Below are 13,911 nucleotides of genomic sequence, written 5' to 3'. Positions count from 1 at the left end.
TTAAAAGACAAATAAAATTATTTATTTTTATGAGTAAAAGTCAAGATTTCAAAATTTGGGATATTCATGAAGAAGCAAATGTTATGTGGGATAAAATAACAAACATTATTAAACAAGTAGCAAAATGCTTGCTTAGAGAATCAAAAGAAAAAGTTTTTATAAATAACTTTTTCTATAAATAAAAATAGTTGGTGGTGAAATAATAATGTGTAAGAAAAGATAAAATATAAGAAGTTATGTTATAAAAATTGGTTTAAATGTAAAAACTTAGAGAACTGGGAAAAATATCAAATGGAGCGCAGTGAGTCTAAAAGAACAATCCGTGATGCTAAAAACTCTACTTTTAATGATCTTTATAATAGATTAGATACTAAGGAGGGTGAAAAATATATGTATAAACTAGCCAAACAAAGAGAAAAGAAAAGTAAAGATTTAACTCAAGTAAAGTGTATTAAAGATGAAAATCAAAAAATAATTTTCTTAGAAAAAGATATTCAACATAGATTGGTGAGTTACTTTGATAAACTTTTTAATGAAGTTTGTGAAAATACGATCGACCTTAATGATCTTAATATCTTGAATAATAATAAAACGTTTCATTTTTATAGTCTTCGTAAAAAAGATGTTGAGGAGGCTTTAAAGAAAATCAATGGTAGAAAGTCTGTAGGATCTGATGATATCCTAATTTAAGTGTGGAAATATTTAGGAGATTTGGGAGTTTCTCGGCTTACTAAACTCTTTAATATTATTTTAAAAACTAAAAAGATGCGTGAGGAGTGGATGAAGAGTATTTTGGTCCCCATTTTTAAGAATAAAGGGGATGCACAAGAGTGTGCAAATTATAGATGAATTAAGTTGATGTGCCATACTTTAAAGTTATGGGAGTGGGTAATTGAATATTGGTTAAGACGCATTACAAAGATTTCTCTTAAACAATTTGGATTTATGTCGGGCAATTCTACTATGGAAGCTATACATTTATTGAGAGGTTTGATGGAGAAGTTCAGAGATAATAAGGAGAATCTACATTTGATTTTTATTGATTTAGAAAAAGCTTACGATAAGGTTCCAAGAGATATCCTTTGGAGAGTTCTCGAGAAGAAATGTGTTGATATGACTTATATTCAAGTCATTAAAGATATGTATACTAGAGCTGTTACTTGTGTTCAAACTGAAGGAGGATTGACAAAATATTTTCCTATTTCTGTTGGTTTACATCAGGGATCGACTTTAAGCCCATATCTTTTTGCTTTAGTTATGGATGGTCTTACTGGACATCTACAAGAGGATGTACCTTGGTGTATGCTTTTTGCTGATGATATTCTTCTCGTGGATAAAACGAGAGAAAAAGCCCAGGAAAAACTTGAATTATGGAGGTCTACATTGGAGTCTAAAGGCCTTCGTTTAAGTAGAACTAAAACTGAATACATGGAATGTAATTTTAGTACCTTTTGTGTGATAGAAAAGTACGGCTAAGACTGAAAGGAAAATTTTATAAAACGGTGGTGAGACCTGCAATGCTCTATGGCGCTGAATGTTGGCCTTTAAAAGAGAAGCATAATAATAAGTTAAGTGTTGCCGAGATGAGAATGATTAGGTGGATGAGTGGCTTTACACTTAGATACAAAATGCGAAATGAATATATTCGTGATCGGGTTAGTGTAGCTCCTGTGACGAACAAAATTAGAGAAAGTCGTCTTAGATAATTTGGTCACATTAAACGTCGACCATCTAATGATCCGATTAGGAGAGTAGATGTTTTAGATTTAACTTGTGTTAAGAAAGGAAGAGGTAGACCTAGGAAGACTTGGGCTTATTGTATTAAAAATGATCTTAATTTACTAGAACCAAATGAAAATATGACACTAAATAGGACGCAATGGGGAAAAAGGATTCATGTAGCCGACCCCACGTAGTGGGATTAAGGCTTTGTTGTTTGTTGTTGTTTTTGTATAGTTAATTTTTTAAGTTCATAGGGATCTAAACAGACTTTCCATCCTTTTATCCAATGACAATTTATTCATTCTCAAGAGTTTTATAGTTTATGTTGTTTCAACCGGTAAAAACACTTGCACTTGGGAGCTTTTTGATGTTGTTGCAGCCTTTTGTTAAGATGTAAACTTTTGGCTAGGAAATCAAAGTTTTTGAAAGCTTCTATAAATATTATAAATATATTATTTTAAGAGTCTACCAATATCTTTCTTTCAACTATCACAGTCTAGCATATTTGGTCCTTAAAAGCAAGGTCTGAGAATGTGGAATTGGGAATTGAGGCGTTTTGTTTCGATAAAACTAGCTGTTAGTCTCAAGCTGAATTGAGTCATAAGCTTCAAAACAAAGGTTAATATACTCAAAATTAAAAATTATTTACAAATGATCATTTAATAACTATGAAAATTGTCACATTATCTTTAGGAAAATCAACAGTGCAAGAATAAAATTATCATATAATAACATTGTGACGCAATATTATCAAATAAAGTAGTTCTAAAAAGAAAATAATAATAACCATGTGCTATGGAAGGAAAATAATGTTAGCTATAAACAAATTTATTTTAACTCAATAATTTCAGCGATAAGCAATATTAAAGTTATAATAAGAAAAAAACGTTAAATGGAGTGACTCGCAATTGCACCTCATTGGTTGGCTCCTTTTTCTCAAAGTCAGTTTGAACACATTTCGCTCTCACGCCTAAACAACAAGACTCTCAGTCTTTCTCCCTCTAGTCTCTCACATTTGTAGAAAAAAGATTACTTGCTCTCTCACTTTTGGTCGTAGGTCTTGCAACCACATGTCAAGTAATTGGATTAGACTGATAGTTTATACTAGGCCGAACAATTGTATTAGGCATATATTAGAAATATATAAAGCATAATGTCTTATAATGCATACTAATATTATATTATCATATAATACGTACTAATAGTATATTAAAACTATCATTTAATAATGCTTTGACATGCAAGCATAGCAAATAAAGGAGTTCTACAAAGAAAATAACAATAGCCATGTGCTATGAGAAGAAAATAACATTTACCATTAACTACTTTATTTTAACTCAATATTAATTTTCATAAGCAATTCTAAAGTCATGATAAGAAAATATAAAAAAAAACAAATAAATAGAGATACTCTTAATTGCATCTCATATTCTTGATCGGCTTTTGTCTCTCACTGTTGACTTGAATACATTTTGCTCTCACGCTTGAACAAACAACAAGACTCCCGATCTTTCTCCCTCTAGTCTCTCGCACTCACACCAAGAAGATGAGTTGCTCACCATCGCTTGTACTAGACCAATAAGTTGTACTAGGCATATATTAGATATATACAAAGTATAATATAATATAATATAATGCATATTAATATTATTTTATAATATAAAGCATACTAATATTATATTAAAATTATCATATAATGACATTTTGACATAACAATAACAGGTAAAGGAGTCTTGAAATGAATATAACAATAGTCATGTGATATGGGAAGAAGATAATATTAACTATAAACAACATTATTCTAACTAAATTATAGCAGGCATAAAAAAATAGTAATGTTATATAAAAAAAAATTTAAACACAGACTCCAAATTGCACCTCAGATTCTTCGTCGGCTCCTACCTCTCACAATCAGCTTGAACATATTTTGTTCTCACGCTTAAATAGTGAGACTTTCAATCTTTCTCCGTCTAGTCCTTCTCACCCGCACAAAAAGGATGACTTGCTCTCTCAATCATAGGTCTTCCAATTCGATCGTCAAGTGGTTGAATTAGACTGATTGGCGTAATAGGCTTAGCAGTCGTATTAGGCATATATTAGATATTTACAAATTAGAATATAATATAATACATAAATATTGGATTATGCTATGATGCAATATTTTTTTTTATAACCTCATGGCGGTGCTACCTCAGAACCCTTTGAGGCATATGCTTTAGTCAAGAGAAGCGTTAGCCTTGAGGCTTTTTTTGTGCACCTCAATTTAAAATATCTCGAGATGCATGCCTTGAATGATTTTTTAAATTATTCTTAAAAGCAACTTCACACCACAAAAATTTATGAAAACTAGCAAGAAAGCATTAGTCAAAGCTTGATAGCAGTTTAAAAAATAAAATAGTGAGAAAGCTGGCCCAAACAAACCTTTTTTTGTCTTCTAAAACTACCATGTATTCTTGGCGGCTTCCTATTGTCGCCTTCGCTCCACTCCCACTAGTCTCTTTCCAATCTCAAACTATTCATAAAAATTAAATCATCATATCTATTGATGGCTTTTTTGCCATGTTCTCTAAGTCCTCTTTGTCCAAAAGCTTTGAGTGAACTGTGGAGGGAAAGAATGATTGTGATGATTGGATTGTCTGAGCCACTCTCTGTTTTATGATTACAATAACATGATGGCAAACTGGTCATTTCATGAATGATATTATAGTTACAGACTTACTAATTTGCAATTTATATCCAACCAAATTGAGCTCCTGAATCCATAATATAATTGCTGACTAAAAAATGTATTCAACTTGCTCATTACATTCTTAGCTCTTATAGCATTCAATGACCCCCTGAAGCCAAATTGCCTTGAAAATGTCAACATAATTCTGGTTAAGTTTTATTGTTAACTTTGTTCAGAAATGAGAAATATCCTCTTAATGCAAATTTATTTGATCCTACATTTATACTTGAAATAATTATGTTATCTATCTTTATCTTTTCATTCCTTTATTTTGAATAATCTATATTGATATAAATGGGTTAAAACATTAACCGTATGTTATTGCTTTTTAAATGTTTTATATGACACAACGGCTCTTAATTATCTTCGTGATTGTTTTTGATAATAACTAAATCTAATTAATTGCACTTTATTAGTTATTATTTAATTATTAGCTTTATGGCTTTTGCAATCTTGGTGTGTTCCGGAGCACTGCATAAAAGCATATTTTAATTTACACATGCTTTTAAATGTGTTTATGCAAGCATGTGTTCTTATAGATCTATGTACAATTTATGCTTGTAGATATATAGTTATTGATATGAGTTGCCGTCATCATAATTATTCCAACTGCATGTGTTGGCCTTATGGATCTTCATTTTCTATTTTTTTTCCTATTGAGTGCTATATGCTCATTCACTTTTCAGTTATGTTGATTTGTGTATGTTGTTACGTTTCTCAATGTTCTGATTTGCAAAAGGAAGTTGGAGCTGTCTGGGAGGAGGTCTGGTGCTCAGCGGAATTAAGTTTACATTTTTGTTTTGAATTATTTTATGTAATTTCACATCATCCATTCACTTTTTTGTACAATTCTTCAAACCTCTTTTCTTTTTATCTTCCTTTCAATTTTATTATTTCTACGGAAGCTCATAAAGTTTTTGGCATATGGAAAAAGCTTTTATCCCTTAAATCTAAATTAATAACCTGGAATGGAAAATGCAATAAATAATGACCTGAATAGATATTTGTTTTAAATAATGACCTAAATAATGACCTAAATCCATTCTTTTTCATGTCTTTTATTTGTTCACTTGGGCTTTACTCCTAGAGATAAAATGTGAAACAAATGTATCCTTGAAGGGGTTGGAGTAGCTCCAATGAAGACAAGATTAGAGAGAGTCGCCTTAGATGGCATTAAACGTAGACCATCTGATGACGTTGTTAGGAGAGTATATGTTTTATGGTTGACTTATGTTTAGAAAGGTAGAGGTAGACCTATAAAGACTTGGGCATGTTGTATAGAAATCTTAATTATAAAGACTTGGGCATGTTGTATAGAAAATTATCTTAATTTGTTAGAATTAAATGAAAATATGGCACTCAATAGGACACAATGGAGAAAAAGGGATTTATGTAGCTGACCCCAATTAGTGGGATAAAAGCTGCTTGTTGTTTGTTCACCTGGAGTGCTCAGCTAAACTTTATGGAAATTCATTTATTATTTAATTTTCATTTTAAAATGTGTATATGCGTACTTTTACCTTCATTTATCTTTGTTAGGAATGTGCCTATAAAATAGCTGGATTTAATAATCATATTTAATACGCATGGCTTTCTATGTAAGCTACTTGCATAATGGTTAAATGTGATGTAAAATTATAAATTTCCTTGGTTAAAGCTAGTTCTGCATAAGATGTAAATGTTAAAATTTTCTTGTTATTTAATGTTTTTTAAAGGCCTGTTAATGGTTTTGTTGCGGCATTTTTTTTTTGCAAGTATTATATTTGCTGGAGTTCTTTAACTTAGGAAGCTTTTATTTATACTATTGTTTATTTTTAATAATATCCTTCAAGGTCATTGTTTCAAGGATGCGGTATATATCATCTCAAACAGCCCGTTCCATTCGTTTCGTTGGTCTCTCAACTGCTCTTGCTAATGCACGGTATATTCTTAATTGAGTTCTTTTGTGTCTCATTCTTTTCTCTATTTTTGAACTTCTTAATTGTTTATGTGCAGCATCCAATCTAATACTATCATTTATGGATTCATCTGCAATTTTTCATGCTATTACTATAATATACTGGTTGAAGGTTTTGTATAATATGCAACTCTTGCTTAATCTCGTTATGGTTTAAGAATTTTTTTATAATGAATGAGAGATTGGATGAGACGGGATAGGGGCTATGAGATTAGGTGATGAGATTTTAGCAGGGATATAGGCTGTGAGATTTGATTTTTGATGGGAGATGGAGAATTTTTGCTACTTCTAATACTACTACTAATAATAATATATTAATTTTTACACCTAGAAAAAAGAGCCATTTGTGTATTACTTGTTTCTTGTGCATCTTCATTCTTTGTGCGTCTTGAATTTTGTGTCACTATCACCTGCAGGCATATGTGTTTCACTTTTTGCAACGATTTAGTATTTTGAGCTATTTTTGACATTCTGAACATGTCGGTGCAGTACACTTCATTAAAGGGTATTGTTAAAGCAATTTCAATGTTCGTAAGGCAAATCAAACTTGATATGCGCAATGTTGCAGCTACCATCTTCAGTGTGGTCTTCTCAAATGATTTAGTCATGCGAGAGCTTGTGTTAGAGAAGGCCTTCTCAATCATGTGTGTGCTTTACACTTTGTTTCATTAAGTGTCTACTGCAGCCTTACCATGCTTCATAGTGCTTGCACGTGTTGCAGCATGGTGAACCATAACTATTTTTCATCGTAGCGTATCACTCTAAAAGTGCACATCAAAGCATTTCTTTGACAACATTGGCCGATCATATTGCTCTGGTTCTTCATGTGAATCTCTAAATCTCAGTACTAAATCTTATCAATTCTTTGATATTTATGCTGTATCTTCTTTAAAGTAAATTCAACTTCAATTTTTTTTGGTATCAATTTTGACTTCTTTTCGTTATGGTTTTTTAACATTTGTTATCACTTGTCTGCTATCTTTTATTTATTTTGTCGTTGAGTTTTCAGGGAGAGTTTAATTCAAAGAAATTCTATCTAATTATCTTTGAAGGCCTATGATGTTCTGATAGTCTGAAATAGGAGTGCTTAAAATTGCAACTGTACTTCAAATTTTCTTACGCATCAATAAAGGCTCACCTTGTCATTGATGCGCTTGCTTATGCCATATATTTGTTATTTATTTATGTTATTTGTACGACAGAATTACCTTTTTTTATGCGTGGCTGTTTATGATGATCAATTTTCTGCATGAAGGACAAGTTTCCCCCTCCTTATCCCTTCTTTCATCTCTCTCTCTCTCTCTCAGCCTTCTTTCTTTTTCTGATTATATTTTTTGTTGCTTTTACTTCATCCCAGTGATTTGGCTGATTGGTTGGGTGTTGGAGAGCTTGGTCTTTTCAATTTCAAGCCTAGTGTCAGACCTGTCCCCCTTGAAGTGCATATTCAGGCAAGCTCTCTGTTTTGTTTTGCTGTAATTATAATTTTATTTTTTGCTCGTTTTTTGTACATGGAAGATCAAATCCAAATGTGTTGTTTAGCATCTTGCTAAATCAGTATATTTCCAAATAGCAGCAAGTTCTTCATTTCATTATTCCTGATTGGCCCAGTCCCATAGGAAAATATGAACCGTAAGAAATTGATACGGGAACTAGTAGGAAATTCAACGGAAAATGCCAAACAAACTATTCTTGTTGTAGAGAGAGGTTTGAAACACAACACAACAAAAAATAACAATACAAAATATGAACGGCACAAACAAGCACCTCTAAGGTTTATTCCAAGGGCGGTGGAGGTCGATTAGTTTGGTCGGGATGGTTGGCAGGAGTGATGGCAGCAAAGGGGTGCTGGTGGCAGGGAGGGGAAGGTGCAAACCTGCATGGATAGCAATGATGGAGGGTTGGGCAACAGGTTTTGTAGCGGAACAACGGTGACCGGGGATGGGATGAAGTCTGAGGAGGGACAGGGCAGTTGAAGGCTTGGGTGACGTTCGGAGAGCTGGACAACAAGAGTAAGGCGTTAGGGGAGGGATGGCTAGGTGCGGGGATGAAGCATGGGGTGGTCGGCAACTGCTGAAAAGGGGTGTGAGGGGGAGATTAAAAAGGGGTGTGAGGGGGAGATTAAAAAGGGGTGGTCGACGACTGCTGATTACAGATGGTAAAAAAGAAAGGATACACCACCACCTTCTCGGAGATAGCTCTAGAACAGGGAAAACTCACTACACAGGAAATCTAAAAGTAGAACGCTGCAAAAACTAACTCTAACAAGCAAAAAAACACATATAATAGCTAATAAATAAAATAAGAAGGGAAGATTTCCCCCTTTGGGCGACAACCAAAAAAAGCAAAGGGGTGGGTGGTAGTCCCGTCTTGCAAAATCCCGCGCCCAGGTCGCTCTGTATGGGTTTACCCTGGACCGACCTCAATTGGGTCAGCCAGTTCACTAGCGAGAATTCCTATTGTCGGAGACCTCGCTCTTGCTTCAGTCTCCCAGGGTTGAAGGAGCTTTGACCTCATTTATTGAAGCATATGGTTCTTGTATTCAATCCTGGTGGCACCTGGATCCTACTGTCGGCTGCACTGCCGGCCAAAGCATTGAAGAAATCGACACCACTTGCGCTTTCATGTCCCCCTTGATCCTCTCTTCCGAGATTATGGGCCATGCCTGTATTGCTAGATCCTCCCAAGATAATCTGCTATCAGGTTAGTTTGATGCGTCATGTGAGTAGGCTGCATCTTCCCATCCGGTAATGGAGCTGGTGGTACGATGTTGACTATGAGACCTTGACATCCTCTCTGGCATAACTGTCCTGTGTCTGGAACATGTGGCTCGGTCCTCTCATCTTGTGTCGTCACTAGAACTGGCCCCACTGACATCGCTTGCTGGTAAGGGTTCCTGTGATCTCCGGCTCTGCCGAAGGAAGTAGAATGATGTTCTTTTCTTCCTTGGTAAATGAACAAGTGTTTCTGAATCCATCTTGTTGAGTTCTCTGGTCAAACTGCCACGGTCGTCCCAACAAAAGGCGACAAACATTCATAGGAACCACGTCATACCACATTTGGCCTCTGATTGAGAACTTTACCAAACATCTCAGGTCGATGCTGATCTAATTCTCTTCTTCAACCACGTTAGCGAGCACCGCGGGAAGTGCTTCTGCATCGATGCAATGTTTTTGTTGCTCCCGCCGTCGATGATAAGACTGCATATATTTTCATTCACTGTGCAGCTTGTGTAAAAAATGTTGTGGTGATGTCACTGCCGATCCCTCGTTCAAAATAGCCTTTAGGTCCCATTGAACTACATGTGCCTCTCCATTTGGGGGAAGATGATGTTCCTCACTTTGGTCCTCAGCTGTCTCCTCCTCGCTAACCTCCTCAATGATGCATTGATCTGTAAGTGTGACTACTCTGCTCGTGGGATAGCTGAAGGCGATGTGACTGTAGCAATGACATCTGTCACACTTCCTGGCCGACACAACACTGCAGGAGCTACCTTCTCCCGCTTCTTCCCGCTCTGATATAGACTGTCACTCCCTTGCCCAGGCCTGCCCATGTCTCTTGGGGTACCTCCGTCGGTTGTGTAGCTGTAGATGATTGCCTGCTTGCAAGTTGCTGCCTGAAAGAGGATTTTCGCTTGCTCTGCTTCTGCTTTCTTTCCTCCTTCAGTGCTAGTGTTTGGAAATCCCACAATGTCTAGTATGTTTGTAGCTGTACCACATTGCTAATAGCAGACTTCAGACCCCAAAGGTATCCGGTCACTGTATTCTCCTCTGTCTCCGTCAGATCACACTTCATCTGCAAATGATCAAATTGTTCCGTGAACTCTTCTACTGTTAGATCCCTCTACTACAGGTGATGGCGCCTTAGAAACATATCCCGACGATAATGGGGTGGGAGGCATTTCCTCTACATTGCTTTCTTCATCTTCTCTCACTTGGTACTCTTATTACTACCCTCTCTTTACCTATCTTTGTAAGTTCTCCGACCACAGAAAAACACTCTTCTTCAGCTTGATGCTCGCTAATTTGACTCGCCTTTCCTCTAACACATCTTTATACTCGAAGATCCACTCAACAACCTGTAAACAATCATTGAATTTCTTAGGATTCATATCTCCTTCGAACTCTAGCAGATCTGCTTTGATGTCAAAGTTTCTGTGTCCTCCAAATGATATCTTCTCTCTGTGAGTCTCCCTTTGAGGGAGTTTCAGATATCCCTCTCTAAGCCTCCTCTGATATTGGATTTCAAAATGATGTAGCCTATCTTATTCATCACTGAATTTATCTCAATGGAAGGGATTCAGATCCTCGTCTCTTTTTACTCTTCGAACTCAGTTGAATGTAACTTCTTCATGTGTTAATTCTTCAATCTCTGCAAGCCTTTGTTGAAGGCGATGGAGCTCCTGCCTCATCTCTTATTGGGTTGGCTCAGGCATGAACTTCGATGTGGCATGGCTAGGGTTTAGGAATAGGAAGACAAATTTTGGTGGAGGTTGGGTTTGGGGAAATCGAAGAGGTGGTTGAGGGTAGGAGTGAAAAATTTTGGTGGAGAGATGAGGTTGATGCTAGGAAACTCTCGGATAAGACTAGGGCTGTGTTAGCTCTAATACCAAATGATACCAAAACTAGTAGGAAATTCAACAGAAAATGCAAAATAAATTTTTATTGATATAGAGTGATGGTTGCAACACAACACACATAAAATAACAACACAAGACATGAATGACACAAGCAAACACCTCTAAGGTGTATTCCAACACAAAACATGAATGACACAAGCAAACACCTCTAAGGTGTATTCCAAGAGCGGTGGAGGTCGGGATGGTTGACATGGGTGATGACAATAAAGAAATGCTGGTTGTAGCGAGGGGAAGTTGCGGAATTGCAGGGACAACAATGATGGAGGGTTGGCCAGTAGGTTCTGCGGCAGAACAGTGGTGATCGGGGCTAGGATGAAGGCTGAGGAGGGGGACAACAATGATGGACTTTAGGGACAGGACAGTTGAAGGCTAGGGTGACGTTCGGGGAGCTAGATTACGAGGTAAGCCGTTGGGAGAAGGGTGGCTGTGTGCGAGGATAAAGGATGGCGAGGCTCGCGACTGCCGGAAATGGGTGATGGGGGTGGGGTGGGGGGTGTAGGGATGGTAAAAAAGAAGGATACACCACTATCTTGGAGAAAGATACAGCTGGAGTATCACCACCCCTCTTCTGATACAACCCTAAAGCAGGGAATATTCTCCACATAGAAAATCTATAAGTAGAACACATCAAAAACTCTAACAAGCAAAACAACACATATATAATAGCTGATAGGTAAAACAGGAAGGGAAGGGCGACAACTAGAAATGAAGGAGGAGAGGGGTTGGCGATAGTCCGACCACGTCAAAATCCCGCTCCCAAGTTGCTCGACCTATGTTTACCCTGCACCGGCTTCAATTGGGCCGACTGGTTCACTTGCAGGAGTCAGGGAGTCCTGCTCCCGTGTTAAAAATGTAAACCGTATACATGACCTTCAATTTATAATTATTTTTTTAATTAAAATTCACTGTAAGTTTGGCCGATGCTTTATATTTCATGTAATTTGTCGAATACAGTCATTCACTATGAAATGTATTTATATACAAAACATAATATATAAGTTAGTGATGTGGGAGCTTGGGCGCAGAGCAGGCTCTAACCGATTCTCCAGTAGGAGGCTGGACCGTCCCCCACCCTCTTTTCATTGGGCGGGAATTATTCCCTCTTCCCTTTTTGTTCTCTTGCCGATATATCTATGATACATATGTTGTTTATAGTGTTAGGGTTTAGTTTTTACCCTGTCAGAACAGTCTCCGATGTCCCTCCTTTTTCTAGAGGTGTATCCGACAATGAGAAGGTGATCCGGCTGTAACTTGTCCCGAGGTGGTGTGTATCTATCCCTCCCTTCCGGCATACTGCCGCCCAAACCGCCTGTTGGCCGTTTTATCCTTCGAAGATTCATTTGAATTTGGATTTAATTTAGATAGATGAGGTATGATTATAGTTTTATAAAATAATTTTTAATTTTGAAAAGTGAGACCAAACGAACTTGACATATTTGATAGTTTAGATTACTAAGCGAGATATCACAAACAGTACACTATCCCGAAAGATATGCATACAACTTGTTGGCAGACTTGACCACCTAAACTAAAAGATCTATGACATCTGATTGGTCTGTAAAACCTTTATGTAAGCCGACAAGTTCCTTTATTTATTATGGGAGATTAAATTGGGTTTATATTAAGCTGAGTTCTTCAGTTCCCTATAGAGACAAACCCATATAGTTAATTACATTTTAAATGATTGAAAGCACTTAAGAAGACTCTCGATTAAGATCAGTGATTTTGCTTTCAAGATTACAAAGTTTAGGATTCCAAGGATAAAATATGAGGACATCAAAAGGGGGGAAGTCTCAAAATATGAAAATTTATTTTCAGGAGTCAATGGAGTGAAAGGTAGGGGATGTCACAGATCAAGGGACAATCTCGGTGACTTCCCAACTATCCTACGATCGGACCTTAACTCTAAAGAGACATCCTACACCTCGTCGTCGTGGTCTCGATCGGCGCCCTCCGCCTGCTTGCTTCCACGCTCCGCTTCTTGGAAAGACTACTCTAAGCTCCTTAGCAGATGGATTACAAGTTCAGTGTTGCGGTGTGTATAAATGTACAATTGTTGGGTTAGTGGCTCGCTCGGGGTAGCTCCTAAACCAGGTGTCCAATTGACCTCTAGCCTAAAAGTTTTCTGTAAGTCTGTAGAAACAACATGAGTTATAAAAGAAAACATGTGATGTGGCACAATAAACAATAAACGGTAATATTACAGGCATGAATTATGTATATATGCATTAAAGTGTTCAGTAGCAAAAGTAAACGTTGTAAATGTAAAACAAACCTGTATACCTGACGAGTCAGCGACTCTCGAAAAAACTCGAGAAAAGGCAACAGATGACGGGATCGTAGACCTGTGTTCTACTCCCTCATTTTTGGTGAGGTCTAGTCTTCCTCTTAAGGTTTAGGATCTAACCTTAGGGGTCTCCCTTCGACTATCTTAGAACCTTAGAAATGGGACCCGTCTCGTTCTAGAAATTCAACCTTACTCTATCCTCTTCTGGAGTTTCGCGTGTGTGATATCGACTTCTAGCACTTAGAAGAGTGAAACCAACATGAGGAAACTCAAAAGGGATCCCTATAGGACTCCCTATAGGACTGGACTTTCCTGAGCCTTAGGGTGGCCTTTTGCACAATTCGCACTCCCGCGCGCACAAACTTCGCCATTCGGAGAGTCGACGCGTCCGATCGCTTCAATTCGCATCACATGCACTGTTACCCGTCGAAGACTCGAATAAACCCTTTGAAACGATCGATCGCGGGTCGAAATTTTGTGAAATCTGAATTTTGACGCGTTTTTGATCCGATTGTCGACGACGTCGTCCGAGCGACCCTGGATGACAAAACGGACTGCACCGGTACGTCTGGAGCGACGAT

General features: G+C 37.1%; 1 protein-coding gene across 1 annotated transcript in view; it reads left to right on the top strand.

Moving 5' to 3' along the window:
• The window catches only part of LOC110017859 (DExH-box ATP-dependent RNA helicase DExH14), a 121,097-nt gene that overhangs the window by 51,030 nt on the left and 56,156 nt on the right, over positions 1–13,911 (top strand). Inside the window, 2 exon segments of the mRNA XM_020715000.1 lie at positions 6,283–6,371; positions 7,765–7,855. Of these exon segments, the coding sequence (XP_020570659.1) occupies positions 6,283–6,371; positions 7,765–7,855 (180 nt within the window).

This window comes from Phalaenopsis equestris, unplaced genomic scaffold (genome assembly GCF_001263595.1).
Source record: "Phalaenopsis equestris unplaced genomic scaffold, ASM126359v1 Scaffold000002, whole genome shotgun sequence".
In the NCBI taxonomy this organism is placed as follows: domain Eukaryota; kingdom Viridiplantae; phylum Streptophyta; class Magnoliopsida; order Asparagales; family Orchidaceae; genus Phalaenopsis; species Phalaenopsis equestris.
This window is presented reverse-complemented; position numbering and strand designations above follow the sequence as displayed.